The sequence below is a fragment of the Nicotiana tabacum genome, chromosome 10 (genome assembly GCF_000715075.1).
Source record: "Nicotiana tabacum cultivar K326 chromosome 10, ASM71507v2, whole genome shotgun sequence".
In the NCBI taxonomy this organism is placed as follows: domain Eukaryota; kingdom Viridiplantae; phylum Streptophyta; class Magnoliopsida; order Solanales; family Solanaceae; genus Nicotiana; species Nicotiana tabacum.
Window position 1 is genome coordinate 48,331,072 of NC_134089.1, and position 22,138 is coordinate 48,353,209.

Genomic DNA, 22,138 nt, shown 5'->3' on the forward strand with positions numbered 1-22,138 from the left:
AAACAAGTCTCTCTGTATTCTAAAAGTAGGGATGAAGTCTGCGTACACTTTACCTTCCCAGATCCCACTTATGAGACTACACTGGGTAAGTTGTTATTGTTATTGTTTCGATAAAAGATTTCAATCAGAACACTCGACGAAGATAGCTTCGGTGGCCTCTGCTTCTTCCTCTATCAGGCGGTGACAACTCCCCTCCTTCACACCCACAACATAGAAGAGTTTTCCTTATTCCACACTACAATTAATAAAAATGCTCTTTAGAGCCATATATGATGCTAAATTGATCGAGACATGAAGAGAATTAATTGTCCTTTTACTTTATTGTCTCGATGAGATAAAGGTGTTTGTGTCAATTTGTGGCACATAGCGTAGAATTGTCCGGAAGAGATTAACTCAATCTAGGGTCTAACTGTTTCTTGGTTATTTTTCATGCCATATGCAATCATGCAGTACCACATAAGTTTCCTTTCAATGTTGTTCAATAGCAAATGCACTATTACCACATAAGCTTTTTGAAGAATTGACAATTATATATGATGTCCTTTTCTTCTTATCTGGGGACAGACAATGATCGGTTAGTCATTAGTGGTTAATGGATCGTAAATTTCTTTTGACAGGGATTAATCTACCTTCTTTTAATCATTAAATAATGTTTTTTTCCATAGAACTCACAAAAAATGGTCTAAAAATCCGTCACATATTTGTCCTAAATGGAAAGTCTTGTCAAACTATCAAGTATTGATTTTAAAGAATTGTCCGCCACGAATTAAATGCCTAACTAAATGAAAACAAAACCAACTTGAGGGACCATGAATTAAGTGGTCTCATTGAGTTTATGAGTTCTTGATTCAACAAAAGACAGCTTACTATATCGGATAGAACTTCGTGTACCCAGGGCCGGCTCCATAGTTAGGAGGGGTAAGGCTTGTGCCGAGGGTGGGCATAAAATCCGAAAAACCGAATTCCGAACCGAACCAAATTAATTTGGTATTTCGGTTTCGGTTTTTTCGGTATTTCGGTCTAATTCGGTACTTGAATTTCGGTATTTCGGTTCGGTTTTCGGTTTTATAATTGAACTATTTCGGTAAACCGAAATACCGAAATTTGGTAATATATCATACAGCCCAAACCCCAAAGCCCCAAACCCAATTACCTATTTTATAAGCCCACCCCTAGTCACAGCCCACACGCCCACACCCAGGCCCAGCTACGCCCCAAACCCAATTACCTATTTTCGGTATTAGACTTAGACGATTACCCAACAGTCCAACACTCAGAGTCTCAGACTCAGTTAATAGTTAATACACTAGGGGTCTAGGGCCGGGAGTCGGAGATATCATCGAAAATTCGAGTTCGAGATAGGGTATTAGGGTTTGCTTACTGCTTCAGCCTTCGGTGCTTAGGAGATATCATCGAGAACGAGAAGAAGAAGACGAGAATCGACTGCGACTCTAGGATATCAGTCTGCGAGTCGAGTTACGACCAGTCGACATTCGAGCTCGAGTCTCATCTCATCTTCACCGGTTAACTTCACTACTTTTGTAAGTTTTGTAAGTCTCATCTCATTCTCATGATCTCATCCCAGTACTCGACTACTCTCTGAGGGTTTTTTTGAGATTTAATTTCTGATTTTCTGCATCAAACTACTTCAGGGTTATAGGCGGCGATTTCCAGCTCGATTCGATTCCGGGCAAACGAAGTGTCGAAGACGCTGCTGTCCTGTTCCAGTGTTCCGAGCTCGATTCAATTTTAATTTCAAAGGTATGTTTCGCTTTCTTTTGGTTGTATTGCTGATTGAATGAACTGATGTTCCGAGCTTTTCCCTTTAGTAGGAAAATATCATCTGTATCACGTTCATACTCTTTCTTTTGGTTGTATTACCTTGTTTAGGTCTGATTTTTTGAACTTAACCATATCATATGAGCAACTAACAATAGCAGACTGCTCTCTTTGAAAATCATGAAATACAGTATCTTCTAGTATGTTGGCTTCTAGATTTCAAGAAAAGATTTAGTCACTCTCTTATTCGTTAACCCAGGATCATTTGTTGAACAATAGAGTCATTGAAACCTTCAACTTTTTTTGACTTTGGGCTATGAACTACTTGAACTACTGGGAATTTATGTTTGTATTTGTTTAATTTTGTAAGGTAGCAAGGTACTTAATTTGTTGATTGTTATTGATAGCAAGGTAGTTATTAGTTAATGTGTTGATTGTTAATTTATGTTTATATTTGTTTAATTTTGTATAGATGGAAGATAAAAGTAAAGTAAGTGATGTTGGTTCTAGTGAAAGTTTACCTATTACGGTAGATAATAACACCAACACCATTGATAGTGAAGATTCCAAGAAAAGGAAAGCAATGCAACCTAGGTCTGACGTTTGGAACCATTTTGATAAATTTGAGGTTAATGGGGTTGGGAAAGCACGGTGTCGATATTGTAAACAAGCTTATGCTGCTAATTCATCTAAGAATGGAACAACAGGATTGAAGAATCATTTGCTTAGATGCAAAGAATACCCACTTAAAATTGCAGAAGATAATAGTCAAACAAAGATAAATTTTCAATCTTGCCAAAATGATGAAGGATCAATTTGGAAATTTGATCAAAAAGTGGTTAGGAGGGCCTTAATTGAGATGATAGTTACTGATGAACTACCATTTAGCTTTGTAGAAAATGAAGGCTTTAAAAAGTTTATGAGAAAAACTCAACCACTATTTCGTATTCCTTCTCGTAGAACAATAACAAGGAATTGTTATGAAGTTTACGGTGAATTGAGGCAAAATCTAAAAAGTTCCTTTAGAGAAGCACAACCAAAAATTTGCCTAACAACAGACACTTGGACTTCATTACAAAGAATAAATTATATGTGTTTGACAGCCCACTTCATTGATAGGGATTGGAAGTTGCATAAAAGAATACTTAATTTTTGCCATATCACTAGTCATAAGGGTGAAGAGATGGCTAAAGCTATTAGGGATTGTTTGCTTGAATGGAAATTAGACAAGGTTTTCACTATTACTGTGGACAATGCTTCTTCAAATGATGTAACTGTCAAAGAATTGTCTAAACAGTTAGATATATGGAAAACTAATATGATGAGTGGTAAACATCTTCATGTGAGATGCATGGCTCATGTCACACCTCCTCTTTCCGCCCCTGCGAGGGGTGAAGGGGTTTTTCCAATTAAAGGACAATCGAAACGGGATTTGTTTATTTATTTCAGAGTCGCCACTTGGGAGATTTAGGGTGTCCCAAGTCACCAATTTAATCCCGAATCGAGGAAAAGAATGACTCTGTATTACAGTCCGCGAACCAAAAATCCGGATAAGGAATTCTGTTAACCCGGGAGAAGGTGTTAGGCATTCCCGAGTTCCGTGGTTCTAGCACGGTCGCTCAACTGTCATATTCGGTTTGTTTATCTGATTTTATACAATTATGAGCTCATGTGCAAGTTTTAACTTTTAACCGCTTTCGTCATTATTATTATATTTTTTTTTCAAGAATTGCAACATCATGGAAATACATCTCCAACCACGTCACATCAATGCACCCGTGGTTGTTGGCACATTTCAACTCTGTTGAGATTTGGATTTGGGTCACATAAATGTGCACCCGAGTTTTAAGAAAATTAAATTACTAAAAGGCGTGCCTAAAGCGACTAGCGTATCATTTACTTTGGGTAGGGCCGTGAAATTTTGCTAAACGGTCCATCCCGAAGTCTAAGCAATTTTAAAGCAAATATTTACCGAGGGCCCCACAATTTTATATTTTTATTCGGTGAGGCTCATCTCATTCTTATTTTTTAAAGGAATTTGCAACGTCATGGACATGCATCTCGGACCACGTCACAATCAATGTACCCGTGATTAGAGACACATTTCGACTTCGTTGAGATTTGGATTTGGGTCACATAAATGTGCACCCGAGTTTAAGAATGTAATTTAATTAAATCGCGTCTAAAGAGTCTAACGCGTTATTATCTTTGGGGAAGGCAGTGAAATTCACTAAACAGTCCATCCCGAATTCTAAGTATTTATTATGACCAATTATTGAGGGCCCCGCAATTTGCATTTTTATTTGGCGAGGCTCGTCTCATTATTTATTTTTATTTTTTAAAAAAAGATAATCTTAGAATGACTACATTTTTTATTTTTCGTTTTTCTCTAAAATAAATGAAGAAAATGTCCTACTTTATTTACATACTTTCGAGTTATTATAGTTAAGTTTCGAAAGTGAGTCGTTTAAATAGTTTACATGGGCAGCGCATAGAATGTTCTACATACAGAGAGTAAAAGAAAGAAAAGACTACATTAAACTACAACTTCAAATCTTTCTCATTTTTTGCATTCATGTTTCGAGTAGCTTACAAGATGAACCAGTGTATCGTTTGTGTACCTGGTATTGTCAATACAAGAAGAAGAAGGTCAGCAAAGTAGTATGTAACACAGCAACATACAGCAGCAGAAAGCCCAACACAGTAGCTTCAACACCTCAATCCAGAAATCCCAGCAACACGGAGAAAACTAGTAAAAATGGAGAAGAAAAATAGTGTGGAAATCTCTCTTTGTTTTTTCTTTCTAGATTTGAACTCTCTATGGTGTTCTTCCACTCTCAATATTTCAGAAAATTTAGTTCTATCTTTTTTACTCTCTCCAAAATGAATTTTGTCCCTGTATATTCTGTGTATCCATAGTGTATATCGAGTGTATACTGCTCTCTCTGCCCCCTCTTTTTTTCTTCTCTCTATCTAGTTTTTCCTCTTTTTTCCCACCCAATTCTTCCTAAATTTTCTCTTCAACTTATAGCAAAATTTTCGAAATTTTCAGATTTATTTTTTAATTTTTTTAATTAAAAGAAATCCCACTTACAAATTGCTTTTATTTTTTTAGAAAAAGAAATCTCACCTTTATTTACTTTTATTTTTAAAATTCCAACTTTAATTACTTTATCTTATTTAAAATCCCACTTTTTATTTTTTTTTAAAAGAGAATCTCACTTTATTTAACTTTTCTTTAAAAAAACAAACCACTATCTTTTTTTTTTCTTTCAAAAATGCTACTTTCAATTACTTTAAATTTTTAAAATTTTCAGATACCTTTATATTTATTTTTTAATTCCAACCTTCTTTTACTTTTTAATTTTTTAAAAATTTCCACAAAACTTTTTATTTTTTTAAATTTTCTACATTCTTTTACTTTTTAAAAAAAAAAAAAGAGAATTCTACCTATTTTTTATATATATATTTTTTTATTCAATACTTCCCTTTTTCTTATTTTTTTAAATCATTCCAGAAATTATTATTTTTGTTTTAAAAAAAATATTTTCGGATTTTTTTATATAAAAAAACAAAAAATAATAATAAAAATATTAATAGTGATAATTCAGCTTTTAATTTTTTTGGTATTTTTATCCTATAATAAAAAGTGTAATAAAGCTAAAATATTTGTAGGTTAAAACCCCCTAAAATATTTACATAAAAGAAGTGATAAAAAAAATTAAATGTTGTCAAAAATTAGGTGTTCACAGCTGCCCCTCTTTGCTCGAAAACACGAAGAGCTTTCGGGCAAAGATAAAGTGAACAATGCGACTAATTTTTTATCATATCGTTATTCAAAATAGGAAGAAAATAAAAAAGGAAAGGCGCAACCGAGTCCTGGTTTTGGACAGCCTACATATCCCTGGTTATAAGGGAATCAGGTCGCGTGTAGTTCAGAAAGTTTTGGTAGCTGGGACTACCATGGGATTGCGATGTTACTGTTACTGCTGTTGCGTGCTGTTACCACTACTTTTCGATCTCCTTATTACACCATTGCTAGAAAGAAAACAAGAAGTTATACTAAGCTATGATCTATGAATTACAAAGATTTATTCTCGAGCTTGGTCATGTGATTGTTGTTGCCTTGTTGCTTTGTGTTTCCTCTGGTATTTCTTTACTTCTAGCTCGACTTGTGGTCTTCCTTCTGATTTCTGCTGGGGATTTTTGTTGTAACCCTCTGCTTTACTGACTTCAAACTTCAATGTATTCTCATGTTCTGCAAGTGGGCTTCTGACTCCACCTTGACTTTTGAAAGATGACACAACCTCCATTCTCCAGGCGGGCTCCTGACTTCTTCAACAATCTTGGAATTTAACGCCATTCCTCTCTTCAGGCGGGCTCCTGACTTCAACTTTAAAAATAAAATGCCATTCCTTTCTTTAGGTTGGCGAGATTTCAACAACTTTTAAAAATAAAACGTCTTTCCTCTCTTCAGGCGGTCTCCTGATTTCAACTTTAAAAATAAAATGCCATTCCTTTCTTTAGGTTGGCGAGATTTCAACAACTTCTAAAATAAAACGCCTTTCCTCTCTTCAGGCGGGCTCCTGATTTCAATAACAACTTTGAAAATAAACGTCATTCCTCTCTTCAGGCGGGCTCCTGATTTCAAACAAACAACTTTTAAAATAAACGTCATTCCTCTCTTCAGGCGGGCTCCTGACTTCAACAACAACTTTAAAAATAAAATGTCATTCTTTTCTTTAGGTTGGCTCCTGACTTCAACACCAACTTTAAAATAAAAATGTCATTCCTTTCTTTAGGTTGGCGAGATTTCAACAACTTCTAAAATTAAAATGTCATTCCTTTCTTTAGGTTGGCGAGATTTGAACAACTTTAAAAATAAAATGCCTTTCCTCTCTTCAGGCGGGCTCCTGACTTTGACAACAACTTTTAAAAATAATTCAGCCTCCGTTCTCCAGGCGGGCTCCTGACCTCAACAACAACTGAACATTGATAATCTTAAGAAAACTAAAAAAAATGACTCCTTTTTTTTTTCAAATTCAAACTTCTTCTTTTTTCAAATTATCCTAGGAGAAAATTCATCAGACTAGATTTTGATCCTAGGAGAAGATTCATCCGACTAAGATTTTATTATATTATCTTGGGAGAAAAATTCCATCGGACCAAGATTTTGACTCTAGGAGATAAATCGTCAAACTAGGTCCATTTTGTTGTGATCTTAGGAGAAAGATTCATCGGACTAAGATTTGATATCTTAGGAGAAAATTTCATCGGACTAAAATTTCTATCTTAGGAGAAAAATTCATCGGACTAAGATTTGATATCTTAGGAGAAAAATTCATCAGACTAAAATTTGATATCTTAGGAGAAAGATTCATCGGACTAAGATTTGATGTCTTAGGAGAAAATTTCATCGGACTAAAATTTCTATCTTAGGAGAAACATTCATCGGACTAAGATTTGGTATCTTAGGAGAAAATTTCATCGAACTAAGATTTGATATCTTATCTTGGGAGAAAACAAAATTCCATCGGACCAAGATTGTGACTCTAGGAGATAAATCGTCACACTAGGTCCATTTTGTTGGGATCTTAGGAGAAAGATTCATCGGACTAAGTTTTCTATCTTAGGAGAAAAATTCATCGAACTAAGATTTGATATCTTAGGAGAAAAATTCATCGGACTAAGATTTGATATCTTAGGAGAAAATTTCATCGGACTAAGATTGTATCGGGAGGGAAATTCATCAGATTAGGACTTTTTATCCTAGGAGGAAAATGTAAAGATCAATGATTTGAGAAACTTACCTTTGTAATTTCTTCTTTTCTTTTCTTTTTCCTTTGCGCTGCTTTGTTCATGTTTCAACTCTCAAGCAAAGAAAAATTTATCAGTTTTAAAATGGTGGCCGATTTGTGGCTTTGCTGGGGATGGCTTCCTCCTTTAAAAGCTGGTGTTTTCTTCCCACGAGACTGTTGGGGATAATGATGTTGGGGAATTACTTACTTGCTTGCTGGGGATAATACCACTGGGGGAGTCTCCTTTCTTCCCCTCCTTCAATTTTTTTTCTCTCAACACTGCTGGGGATAAAAGTGTTATCTTCTTGGGATAACGTTGTTGAGGATAACGCTGTTGGGGAATTTTATCCCTTCAAATCGATGCTTCATTCTTCTGGAAGATGCTGGGGATGATAATGACTTTTGCTTTTTCTAAACACCAGTTTCAGCTCTTTGGTTCTGTCCGCTGGGGATACAACTCCTTTTATTAAAACTCATTATTTTCTTTCTTTCAACACTGATGGGGATAACACCGGTTCAAAACCCACTTATCTTAAGACTGGTGTTATCTTTCTTCCTCCCCATGTGGATACCTGACTTCTAGAAAATTTTCAAAAATAAAAAAAATTCTGCCCCAGTTTGATAATCTTCTTTATGACATGCCTTTCCGCCATCAATGCCATTTCCTTTAAGATTCGACTGTGGTGGTTGGTTGTGATACTCCTACTGGGGATGGCTTTTCCCTTTCTCCTTCCCTGCTCTGCGTTCCAAAAACTTGCTGGGGATGATATTATTTGCTGGGGATGATCCCTTTCTGCTGAGGATATTCCTCTTCTTTTGTGGCACAGCTCGGAAACTGGCATTTCTCTGACCTTTTAGTCTCATATGAATTTCCCAAATCATGCTCATTGCTCTCCGCGTTGTTCTTTCTTGATTTGTCCACGGGCCTTGGCCTTGAGGTTTATAACCTTTGATTTCGGCGAGGATATCCCTCTTGACACTCGTCAATCCTTTTGTCAATTCCCTCTTGCTGGGGATATATTTCTTGACACTGGCCTCGCGCTTGTTCCTTGCTGACTATACCACTTGGATGTACTAGTCAGATCTCATCTTGCATGATTGGAAAGTTGATGGCCTATTTTGAAGTCATTTCTCACTTGTTCTGAACAAATAGACTCTACTGGGGAATTTTCTATGAAAGGAGAAAGATAAAAAGGAACAGAATAAAAGACAAAGGAAAAAGATGACTCTTTAACAAAAGAAACTATAAATAAAAACCTATCAAACGCAGATACCGACTCTAATGGTCATGACATGCATATGTGTCCTGTCCTTCGTCGTTAATCGCTTTTCACAACTTTTGTCTGGTGATTTCCATGTGATTCTCAATCTTTATTCGACTTGTAGTGCCCAAATGGTTTTCACTGTCAAGCCTCTCTCATTTTTTTTAAACTTTCATCGCCTTATGGTGCCCGTGAAGATTTTCACCGATAAGACTCTCTCATTTGTATCACTTTCCAGCTAGGGATTTGGAGTGTTGCCGGTATTACTCTTTCTGCTGGGGATTAGAGTCCTTTCTGCTGTGGAACAGAGTGTTATGTTCACCGGCAAGACTCTCATTTGTCTAACTTGACATCTTTTGAAGACTGATCAGAAGGTCTTTCTTTGGACCATAATGTGGGTTTTGGATAGGCTAGAAAGAAAGGGTATTAAAGGCTCAAAAATAAATTTGGGGTTCAAAATTACAACCTTCGGAACCATATTTGTTTACAACAAGCGCAACTCTTGCCCCAGTTTTTAGTTTGGGGATTTTTATTTTTGTTATACTATGTTACACTATGCACATTATGCACCGTATGACCGAGCCGTGAGGCGCCTACGTATCCTCTTTGAGGAATCAGGTCAAACGGAGTTCCCAATTCCTCTATTTTCTTCTGACTTTCTTTTGTTTTTTTGTTATCATTTTTTTTCCACGTTTGTGTTTCTAACCTTTGCTACTGATTCCGAACGAGGGGTATGAAAGAAAATAAATAAGGCTCAAAAGGGATAACGAAGGATAAAATGTTTAGGTAGCAGAACAAAATGCCTTCGTCATTCCAGTCTTCAAAACATGCCAAGTGCAAACAACACAATTAAACATCGCAACATTAAATATCCACAAATTCACCTTTTTATTTGTTATTTTTAAAACAACGCTGGGCAATACTCTCACTTTCATCACCACGAACGGCCCCCTTGTCAATATGGCCAATTTGCTTTTACGATTTTCTTTATGTTTTACCTCACCCCAGTTTCACACGGTTCGGGCTTCAAATGATCTCAAACTGTTCTTATTTTCAAAGGGGTCCCGATCATCCCCAAATGGCTTTACGATCAACTTTTAAGATTAGGCCTAAACTATGCGCGCATGTCATGTCACTAGAATCGGCGTTGAACAAAAGCAAAACAAAAGGGTAAAGAAAACTAAACAAAGAAGATGACTGGAGATAATAAAAGACCGGAATTTGCATTTAGACAAACGGTAGAACTGTTTAAACAACAAAATAAACAGTTACAACCCTAAAACCAAACCAGATAACACCACATTAGGTACTAGACAAATAAAAGGATAAGGGGGTTTGACCACAAGACAATACCCGGATTACAACCCTGAAATAATCCGGACGACAGAAATGACAACAAAATAAACCACCAAAACTCCTCTCTGGCTGACCAGGAGATGGAGCGCCTTTCCAATTGCCAAACACGGTGTTTTAGCCATTGAGTTCAGCATCATCATTGCCTCCATGTCACCAGGCATCCTCCCCATAAAGTGTTCATCATGATGTGCAGGTAAAGGATTCTGCGCGATATTCTGGGTGTCACTATCTTGGATCACAATCAGATTTTCCTGGATCATCCTTTCTATTTCTCTTTTCAAATCCCGACAACTTTCAACATTGTGCCCCTAGGCATTGGAATGGTATTCACACCTTTTAGAAGGGTCAAAGCTTCTTGCACGTGGGTCCACATGATTTGGAGGAATAGATGCAATCATGTCGTGATGCTTTAACTTCTCAAATAAGCTTTCATAGGACTCTCCTATTGGTGTAAAATTATCTTTCAACCTTCGTTCCCCTTTATACCTCTGGCTTGGATGTGGGTTATAGGGAACCTGAAAGTTATGTGGAGGCTTCTGGAGATTTTGTGATGCTCGTGCTCGCCTTCTGGGGCGTTTTGGTGGCCGGGCAACATACTGAGGTGGAACAATAGAGTGTTGTGGGTTCTGAGGGGGATAATATTGCTCAGGGGATTCATAGAAAACTTGAGGAGGTTGCTCATACCTTCGAGATGTTCTCCTAGGACCTCTTCTTGACCCTGATGTCATAATGATTTCTTAAATCTTCTCATTTGTGTCGCAAAAATTATCAGACTCAACCCGGACAACGTGAGTTGCAGCATTAAAAACTGCTTGACTTATAATTTTTCCTGTCTTAAGACCATTCTCTATCATTTCTCCCATTTTGATTGCTTCCGAGAAGGATTTGCCAACTGCGGACATCATGTTCTGAAAGTAATCTGGCTCTTGCGCTTGAAGGAAGACAGTTATTAGCTCGTGGTCATCCATGGGTGGCTTAACTCGAGCTGCTTGCTCTCTCCATTTAATGGCATATTCCCTGAAACTTTCACTTGGTTTCTTCTTCAGGTTTGAAAGGGAAATGCGGTCTGGGGCAATGTCGATGCTGTATTGGAATTGTTTGACAAAGGCTTGTGCCATGTCGTCCCAGCCATACCAGCGAGACGTGTCTTGATCCATAAACCATTCGGAAGCTACTCCCGTAAGGCTTTCCACAAAATAAGCCATCAACAATTCTTCATTTCTTCCCGTACCTCTCAGTTGATTGCAATACCTTTTCAGGTGGGCAATGGGATCTCCATGTCCATCGTACTTTTCAAATTTGGGAGTCTTGAAACCAGGCGGCAAGTGGACATCGGGGAACATACATATATCTTTGAAGGCAACACTCTTTTGACCAGACAACCCTTGCCTGTTTTTCAACCATTGTTCTAAGCTTTTCACTTTTTGGGTCATTTGCTGTTTCAGTATTCTATTTTTCTCCGGCACAGTAGACTCTTGTTGAACCCTCTGACTCTGAGTCTCTTGAGCATTTGTAACAGCTTTGATGTCAGTTATCATTTTCTTTGGATCTTGTGTTTCCATCTTACCACAAACCGACCAACTCAACTTTCTTCATAATTCAAAACAAAACATGTTATAATGGACTCAGGCGGTTCTTATTACTAGCAACATCTTTTTCCTTTTTTTGATTTTTTTTTCTGATTTTTTTTTTCAATTTTTTTTTGTTGTTGTGGTCGAATCTTATGGAGATTGCCTACGTATCATGACCCCGCATGAATCAGACCTTGCGTAGTTCGGACCAAACGAAAGGTAACAACAATGAGACATTTTTTTCTTTCTCAATTTTCATAATAAAACAAACTGGGTTTCAAAGGTTGAAAGATGACCAACAAACTCAAAAATCAAACAACCCACATATTCTAGTCAAAAGATTTATAACCTCAAAACAAAAAGGCCAGCTTCCTTTCCCCGTTTGACAAATGCAACCAAACGGCTATTTTTGCAAATGTGGCCCCTTCCCAATTTCACATGAATTTTGAGGTCGGGGAGGATTATTTTATGACACTTTACAAACTTGTCCGTTCTTTTACGAAAATAGTCTTTCGACAACTGAAAGATACTCTACGGCTATTTCGGCAAGAACGGTTTAAGACGCGGCCGAAGCTGGCTCGGCTTATTTTTGACAAAAAAAATCCAAACGGTATTCACCTGACTGCTGACTCTTTTTTTTCAAATTATAATAAAAACCTGGTGTTGCAAACATGGCCCTTCAGCGCCTCGGGGACGAAGATTTTTAAGGCTGTGTGGGTCAACTGGACCAAATCTTAAAAAATGACCCAAAGGTGGCTGTTTATGCAAAGTCAGCCTTCCGGCGTCCCTTTCGAGAACATTCGGCTATGTCTTGATAAAACAACGTCACCTGACTTCTTTATGACAAAATTAAAATTTGACATATATAAATTAAAATTTGACATATATATATTTCTTTTTTGCTATTTTTTGCAAAAGGGGAGGTTGAACATCACCCGACTTATTTATGACAAAATTAAAATTTTGACATGTTTTTTTTGTATTTATTTGTTTTTGGCTATTTTAGCAAAAGGGGGGGTTGGACCCGATGAGGGTTGCCTACGTATCTCACATCCGGTGAGAATCAAACCCGCGTAGTTCGGGCAGATCATGAATAAGTAAATGAACTAGCTTTTTTTTTTATTTTATTTTTATTTTTTGAAGGAAAGACTTATAAAGAAGAAAGGGAGCATTTTTGAAAAGAAGGATTTCTAAGAAAATATTTTTAGAATTTTACTTTCAATGAAAGAAATGCTTCTAAAAGTATTTTTTTTTGAATTTTCTTTTCAATTTTGAAAGAAGAAGGAAAATATTTTCGGATTTTTTATTTTATTATATATATATATATATTTTAATAATTAAAAAGATTTTCTAAAGAAGTCAATAATGGAAAATATTTTTGGATTTTTGTTTTGAAAATTGGGAGTCTAAAAAAACTTTTCTAGACTTTTTGGCAAGACAAATATTTTTGCAACAAATAAAGATATATATACATTTTTTGGAAATAAAGAAAAACTTTTTGGATTTATATATATATATATATTTGCAACAAATAATAAAACCACTTTCAACGCCCGACTCTTTTTTTTTATTTTTTTATTTTGGCATTTTCATAAACAAATAAATAAATAAACAAAAAAACCATTTTAAAAACAAGACTCTTTTTCATTTTAATTTTTATGGCAAGACAAACTATTTTTTTTTCTATTTTTTTTTTTGAAAAACAAGACAGAACAACGACTTTTTTTTTCCTTTGCTTTTAATAAAACAAACTAATAAGACAATTTTTTTTTCATTTTCTCAAAATTTCGGCAGAGTTTTGACGGTATTCAGGCGTTGGGGTTTTTTTCAAAAATAAACAATCAATTCCCTAACCGCTATTTTTTTCAATTTCAAAATATTATTTTTGATATTCAAAAGTCAGTCAATACACAAGTCCGAATCAAATAAATGCGCAAGTAGCAGCAAGTAAGATGCATCAGGATGGTCATTTTCATTTTTGGTACACCTGTCCTAGACAGACCCAACCCCTGTGTTGATCCTCAAAAGTCAAATGTACGTGATGCAAACAAACGTTCCTACTAGGGATCCGACATGAAGCTGAGTTATTCTAAGTGGAAAACCTGAAGCATATTGTTCTAGACCTGGCTTACCCAAACGGACAGCTTGAACCGAAGTGGGGGTAACGTACCGGAAGCACGAAAGTCTACCCGGCCTAGTTACTTGTCCCAACTTCGTCTAATATGGTATGACTTCTAACAGAAAGGTGGGCCACGCGCACGTGTGCACCATAAATTCAGAAGACTCAGAAGGAAGGAGGGTTTCGTAGTAGTTTTATATGCACACTTCAGATAATATTAAAGCGGTAAAAAGCAGCATTTAGCACATTAAGCATGAATACGTAAAAAAAATCCGATAACAAACAAAGCCAACCATAACAGTTATTTTAAGCTCGAATTCTTGAACCCTGAACCAGAGATTCTGGGTCTTTTCGTCCCCAGCAGAGTCGCCAGAGCTGTCACACCTCCTTTTTCCGCCCCCGCGATGGGTGAATGAGTTTTTCCAATTAAAGGACAATCGAAACGGGATTTGTTTATTTATTTCAGAGTCGCCACTTGGGAGATTTAGGGTGTCCCAAGTCACCAATTTAATCCTGAATCGAGGAAAAGAATGACTCTGTATTACAGTCCGCGAACCAGAAATCCGGATAAGGAATTCTGTTAACCCGGGAGAAGGTGTCAGGCATTCCCGAGTTTCGTGGTTCTAGCACGGTCGCTCAACTGTCATATTCGGTTTGTTTATCTGATTTTATACAATTATGAGCTCATGTGCAAGTTTTAACTTTTAACCGCTTTCGTCATTATTATTATATATTTTTTTTCAAGAATTGCAACATCATGGAAATACATCTCCAACCACGTCACATCAATGCACCCGTGGTTGTTGGCACATTTCAACTCTGTTGAGATTTGGATTTGGGTCACATAAATGTGCACCCGAGTTTTAAGAAAATTAAATTATTAAAAGGCGTGCCTAAAACGACTAGCGTATCATTTACTTTGGGTAGGGCCGTGAAATTTTGCTAAACGGTCCATCCCGAAGTCTAAGCAATTTTAAAGCAAATATTTACCGAGGGCCCCACAATTTTGTATTTTTATTCGGTGAGGCTCATCTCATTCTTATTTTTTAAAGGAATTTGCAACGTCATGGACATGCATCTCGGACCACGTCACAATCAATGTACCCGTGATTAGAGACACATTTCGACTCCGTTGAGATTTGGATTTGGGTCACATAAATGTGCACCCGAGTTTAAGAATGTAATTTAATTAAATCGCGTCTAAAGAGTCTAACGCGTTATTATCTTTGGGGAAGGCAGTGAAATTCACTAAACAGTCCATCCCGAATTCTAAGTATTTATTATGACCAATTATTGAGGGCCCCGCAATTTGCATTTTTATTTGGCGAGGCTCGTCTCATTATTTATTTATTTTTTTTAAAAAAGATAATCTTAGAATGACTACATTTTTTATTTTTCGTTTTTCTCTAAAATAAATGAAGAAAATGTCCTACTTTATTTACATACTTTCGAGTTATTATAGTTAAGTTTCGAAAGTGAGTCGTTTAAAGAGTTTACATGGGCAGCGCATAGAATGTTTTACATACAGAGAGTAAAAGAAAGAAAACACTACATTAAACTACAACTTCAAATCTTTCTCATTTTTTGTATTCATGTTTCGAGTAGCTTACAAGATGAACTAGTGTATCGTTTGTGTACCTGGTATTGTCAATACAAGAAGAAGAAGGTCAGCAAAGTAGTATGTAACACAACAACATACAGCAGCAGAAAGCCCAACACAGTAGCTTCAACACCTCAATCCAGAAATTCCAGCAACACGGAGAAAACTAGTAAAAATGGAGAAGAAAAATAGTGTGGAAATCTCTCTTTGTTTTTTCTTTCTAGATTTGAACTCTCTATGGTGTTCTTCCGCTCTCAATATTTCAGAAAATTTGGTTCTATCTTTTTTATTCTCTCCAAAATGAATTCTGTCCCTGTATATTTTATGTATCCAGAGTGTATATCGAGTGTATACTGCTCTCTCCGTCCCCTCTTTTTTTCTTCTCTCTATCTAGTTTTTCCTCTTTTTTCCCACCCCCTTCTTCCTAAATTTTTTCTTCTATTTATAGCAAAATTTTCGAAATTTTCAGATTTATTTTTTTATTTTTTTAATTAAAAGAAATCCCACTTACAAATTGCTTTTATTTTTTTAGAAAAAAAAATCCCACATTTATTTACTTTTATTTTAAAATTCCAACTTTAATTACTTTATCTTATTTAAAATCCCACTTTTTATTTTTTTAAAAGAGAATCTCACTTTATTTAACTTTTCTTTAAAAAAGCAAACCACTATCTTTTCTTTTTCTTTCAAAAATGCTACTTTCAATTACTTTAAATTTTTAAAATTTTCATATACCTTTATATTTATTTTTTAATTCTAACCTTCTTTTACTTTTTAATTTTTTAAAAATTTCCACAAAACGTTTTATTTTTTTAAATTTTCTACATTCTTTTACTTTAAAAAAAAAAAAAGAGAACTCCACCTATTTTTTATATATTTTTTTTATTCAATACTTCCCTTTTTCTTATTTTTTTAAATCATTCCCGAAATTATTATTTTTGTTTTAAAAAAAATATTTTCGGATTTTTTTATATAAAAAAACAAAAAATAATAATAAAAATATTAATAGTGATAATTCAGCTTTTAATTTTTTTGGTATTTTTATCCTATAATAAAAAGTGTAATAAAGCTAAAATAATAGTAGGTTAAAACCCCCTAAAATATTTACATAAAAGAAGTGATAAAAAAAATTAAATGTTGTCAAAAATTAGGTGTTCACAGCTGCCCCTCTTTGCTCGAAAACACGAAGAGCTTTCGGGCAAAGATAAAGTGAACAATGCGACTAATTTTTGATCATATCGTTATTCAAAATAGGAAGAAAATAAAAAAGGAAAGGCGTGCACATGTAAAGGTAGAATGTACCAAAACGTTGTGTTTGGATGTCCTACCAGGTGGAATTCCACCTATTTGATGTTGGATACAGCACAACAATTTGAAAAAGCCTTTGACAAGTTGCATCTTTTTGATGATGGATTTTCTGCATATCAATGTTCTCATCTTTGTGAAGATGGTGGTAATGCAGGTCCTCTTGAATCTGATGATTGGGTGAATGTGAGGAATGTGATAGAGTTTCTTGCAAGATTTCACGAGCTAACTAAAAATGTTTCAGGTTCACGTTATGTCACTTGTAATTCTCATTTTGAGAATGTATCTGAACTTAATTGTCATTTGAAAATGTGTTTAGCTAGTGAGGATGAGCATTTGAGAAAAATGGCTGAGCAAATGCAAGAAAAGTTCAAGAAGTATTGGGGTGAGCCTGAAAAGATGAATAAAATGATTTTTATTGCTTCCGTCTTGGATCCACGTAACAAATTTGAATATGTTGAGGGAGCACTTGAAGAACTTTTTGGGGAGGAAAAAGGGAAGAAAATAAATGTTGAGGTGTATGCTTATATAATTCTTTGTTTGGAGAGTATCTAAAAAAGTATTCAACCGAATCTTGTCCTCAATCTCCATCTAGTTCTACTTCATCTAACAATACATCTAATACACCTAGTGGGAGTGTTATAAGTGCATCAAAAATTAGGACTAAGCTTAGCTTAAAGAAACAAAAGGAAGACAATGGAAGTGGGGGTGCTAAATCGGAGTTGGATAAATACATTAGTGAAGAACAAGAGCCTTTTAGTGAAGAATTTGATATCTTGAGTTGGTGGAAAACACATGCTCCTAGATTTCCTATTCTTTCGGAGTTGGCTCGTGATGTGTTGGCAATTCCAATTTCTAGTGTGGCGTCGGAATGCGCGTTTAGCACTGGTGGCCGTATTCTTGATTCATTTAGGAGTTCATTGACTACTAAATGTGTGCAAGCTCTTATTTGTGTTCAAGATTGGATTAGAGAAGAGAAGAATCCTATTAGTGTTGAAGAAGACTTGAAGTATCTTGAGGAACTCGAGCTTGGTAACCTTTAATATTTTGTGTGTATTTTAATTCAAAATAATATATCATGCTTTTTCATTTGTATGACATATTTGGTCGTATTATCTTTAGATATGGAAAATAATGGAAGCACTACTAGCATTGTTTGATGTATAGTTGCAACTTGCATCTTGAGTGGTAAGTTTAATACTCTATTTGTTTGGTGATAATGATATACTTAATAGTTTGTAGTTTTGTTTTATTATCATCAAACTATAATATTCTAACTTATGATTTATATTTTTTTTAGGTTCAAGTTCAAGTGCAATCATGCCCCGTGCTACTGCTCAACGCTCCGATATTTGGGAATACTTTGTGGTGAAAGAAGATAACGGAGAAATTCGCAAAGTAGAGTGCTAACATTGCTCTCTCTGTTTTTGTTGCACTATGTTTAACTGTTTAAGACTTTAAGTGTTAAGACTGTTAAGACTGTTGTAGTTGCAGACTTGCAGTTGCAGTTGGCCAATTCAGTTGCCATGTGTTTAAGTGTTAAGACTGTTTTTGTTGGACTGTATTTTTATTGCACTGTGTTTAGCATCTGCAGACAGCAGTTGTGCAAGTTAGCATCTGCAGTTTAACTGTTTAACAGTTTAAGTGTTCAGCTGCCATGTGTTTAAGTTTGGACTGTGTTTTTATTGCATTGTGAGTATTAATTGTTAACTATTAAGTTGATTGCCAGATCTGGCGTGCAAGTTTGCATCTGCAGTTGCCAGATTGTGAAGTTGTTGTTAAACATCTGCAGTTTGCGTTATTTGTGTTCAGCTGTAGTTGCCAGATTGTGCAAGTTTGCATCTGCAGTTGCCAGATTGTGAAGTTGTTGTTAAACATCTGCAGTTTGCATTATTTGTGTTTAGCTGCAGTTGCCAGATTGTGCAAGTTTGCATCTGCAGTTGCCAGATCTGGTGTGCATTGACTGTTAAACCGAAACCTTACCGAACCAAAATAGTAAATACCGAACCGTACCGAAATATTTTGGTATGGTATTTGGTATACACAATTGATAAACCGAATACCGAAATACCGAACCGAAATTATTACATACCGAACCGAAATACCGAACGCCCACCCCTACTTGTGTCTGCCCCATTTTTAAAAAATAATAAGTTCATAAATATTTTAAAAAATAATATTTAGTATTTTTTAATACAAAAAATAGAGTTTTTAATATAAAAAGAAAGAAAACTTTTTAGATATATAAATGAGGTAATAATTTGACTTAACTAAAAATGGATAGATGAATAGTTTTCGCAACGTTTCAGTTTTTCATTTTTACTCCTTCATTAAAATTTTTGCTCTCTCTTTCTTAATTTGCCCAAGTCAATCTTTTTTTTCTCTTCTTATTTCAGAAAATCCTACATATTTCTTGCCTTTCTCTTTGATATTCTTACTCACTTTCTTTCTCCAAGATTTCATTACTCACTTTCTTTCTCAAAGATTTCATTAGTTCAAGTGTTAAACAATATTTTTAAGTTTTCAATAGTTCTATACTTCTATTGCTCTGTAAAATTTTATCTAAGATCAACAATATCTCAAGAAAGATTAAATGAGTTGGTTATATTATCAATTGAACATAATCTATTAGAGAAAATCGATTATAAAAAAAATTATTAACAACTTTGTATCTCAGAAAGTTAGAAGAATAGACTTCAAATAAAAACATATCTTATAACTTTCTTTTAAAAATTTAGGCCTCATATTAAACTATAGTCTTAGGCCCATATCTGTTTGAGCCGCCCCAGCGAGTACCAACGGATATAACATATATACATAATAATGTACTAGACTCTAATATCATTTTGATTCCTGTTCAATGTATTTTGATATAATTAATATATTATAAGAGTAATGTTTTTTTAAAAAATTATTATAATTAATTTCGTAATAATTGTCATAATGAAACACTGGATACCAGTTATAATGCAGTACGTCATATTACAGGTGTTAAACTGGTGGGCCGGGCCGGATCGCTATTTTTTTTGGACCCGTGCGGGTTACGGGCCGGTTCCGGATTGGTTCTTAACGGATTTAATGGGTTCGGGTTTATCCGGGAAAAATTGAACCGTAAGGATTACAGGTTGAGGGAGCCGGACCGGGCCGGGTTTAGTGTATTTTTAATAGTTGGAGGGAGTGCACCGAATTCGACAATAAATTGAACACTTGATTACGCAATTCCGATGTTACCACGAACAAACGTCAAGCAAGTATTTCCATTTTGAACTTCAATTGTTCAAACTTCAAATTCTGAATGATAAAACAGGATAAATTAAATTCAAGAAAAGAGAGCCAAATAAAATTAGAAGATAAATTGAAGACTTGAAGTCTTGCAAATTGGAGAATGAGAGAATGAGAGAATTTGAGATTGAGAAATGAGTATTGAGTGAAGAAATGAAGAAGGGGGGGGGGGGGGTATTTATAGTTTTAAAGAAGGCTAGTTTTGTAAATTGAAAAAAGGTTAAAAATTAAAAAAAGAAAAAAGCTATTTGTGCAATTTTTCCGTTGGCCAATGGACCAATTCAAGGTCTGACCGTTGCCAACGGTCAGTGGGGCCCACCTATTTCGAAAATTAAAAATAAAATAAAATAAAAAATTCTAGCCGTTGTAATGGGCCGGTCCGGGCCGGTTAACCTGGTAAGGGCAACTGTTCATTGGACCGGATTCAATCCATCCGGTTACCCGTTTTAAAATTCTAAACGGACCAACCCCCTCTACCCCTCCTACCCAGCCCAGCCCAGCCCCTTTTAACTGATTCGGGCCGATTCCGAGTTTAACCGGTCTGGGCCGGTCCGAAACCGGGTCAACCCGGCCCGTTTGACACCTATACGTCATATGCATAATTGAAGGATGATAGACCTTGTCTTTGTCCTTGCTATGCTTACTAATAACTTGCTGAAGTGGGTAAATAGAGAGTTTGAATGTAATATTGCAGCTCTAGAAATCAATTAAATAATTAGCTTCGACTTTTATTTTATCCATCAAGGACAAAACAATCAACAGTTCACCAATTTAAGTATCTGGATATTATTAATTTTCTTGAATACATAGCTAATCAATTTCTAATCTATAATAGTAGTAAAAAGCGTTTGTAATTAGTAGTGTGCTTAATTTTACATGTTTAGCCCATAAAAAAGAATCAAGCAGTGAGGGGGCATGTTTGAAAAATTCAATTACAAAGCTAAATAATAGCTTAGCCTGAGCAATTACCGTATCACACATTTCAACAGCTAGTATAACGACAATATACAATTACGAAGATGATCATATCATTCTAACTCTCCACAGAAAACTTATCTAGGCCAACAAATAGGAGGTGATTTGTCGTCGTGAAATTGACAAGAATAGATACTCCAGATGATTGATAGATTAGCCAATAGAACAAAACTAGAGTTTCGTCGTTGTTAAGGCTGAGATTATCGTAAAAGAAATATATAGACTTGACATCTTATTTCTTTTGCATATGTGAAGACATGAACCAAATGTCGTACGCTATGGTCCCGTGTGAGTTAACGAGGTGCTCGTTTTCAAGATAGCGAACTATGTGGGTTACATTTTAGAGAAGGTCAAATTTAGTGGGCGTTTGGACCTAAGAATTGTAAAAATCCAAAAAAAGGTGAATTTCTTATTTTTTTAAGTAAAAATGGTATTTGAAATTTAGAGTTACGTTTGGACATGAATATGATTTTGGGGTTTTTGCAGTTTTATAAGTGATTTGAGTGAAAATTTTGAAAAACAGCTTTTTGGAGTTTTTCAAATATTCGAAAATTTTCAAAATGTATCTTCAAGTAAAAATTGAAAATTTTATGAACAAGTGCCGATTTCGAAAAAAGGGATTTTTTTTGAAAAAAGGCAAAATTTCTTATGTCCAAACTGTGACGACCCAGCCAGTCGTCTCATGAATTACCGCTTCGTTTCCCCCATTTCTTCTTCTTTATGCTTCGTTATCTGTGTTTTAGGTGAACGAGTTGGGTAGTTTGCGTTCGGAGTGGATTTGGTAAGAAATGAGACACTTAGTCCCTTTTAAGAAGGTTTAAGTTGGAAAAGTCTACCGGATGTTGACTTATGTGTTTGAGGGCTCGGATGTGAGTTCCGATGGTTCGGCTAGCTTCGGGAGGTGATTTATGACTTATGAGTGTGATCGGAATTGGTTTTGGAGGTCCGGTGTAGAATTAGGCTTGAATCGGCGAAGTTAGTATTTTGGTGATTTCCGGTTGGTAGGTGAGATTTTGATCCGAGGGTCGGAATGGAATTCCGACAGTTGTTGTAGCTTCGTTATGTCATTTGTGATGTGTGTGCAAAATTTC

At 35.5% G+C, this 22,138-nt stretch overlaps 1 protein-coding gene across 1 annotated transcript; it reads left to right on the plus strand.

Annotated features, from left to right (window-relative positions):
* Window positions 1-2,251: 2,251 nt before the first annotated feature.
* On the plus strand, window positions 2,252-18,012 carry LOC142165116 (uncharacterized). The gene is made up of 5 exons (XM_075223741.1): window positions 2,252-2,694; window positions 2,947-3,075; window positions 16,817-17,072; window positions 17,351-17,822; window positions 17,913-18,012. Exons 1-5 carry the CDS (start codon window positions 2,252-2,254, stop codon window positions 17,948-17,950), a joined length of 1,338 nt encoding a protein of 445 aa, XP_075079842.1. The 3' UTR covers window positions 17,951-18,012.
* The last annotated feature ends 4,126 nt before the right edge of the window (window positions 18,013-22,138 follow it).

Excerpts from the sequence above, each read along its gene's own strand:
- LOC142165116 (XM_075223741.1), top strand. The coding sequence starts at position 2,252 with ATGGAAGATAAAAGTAAAGTAAGTGATGTTGGTTCTAGTGAAAGTTTA. Across the intron at positions 2,695-2,946 it reads GAAAATGAAGGCTTTAAAAA|TCATAAGGGTGAAGAGATGG; the intron begins GTTTATGAGAAA and ends CCATATCACTAG. Across the intron at positions 3,076-16,816 it reads GTCAAAGAATTGTCTAAACA|GTGGAATTCCACCTATTTGA; the intron begins GTTAGATATATG and ends ATGTCCTACCAG.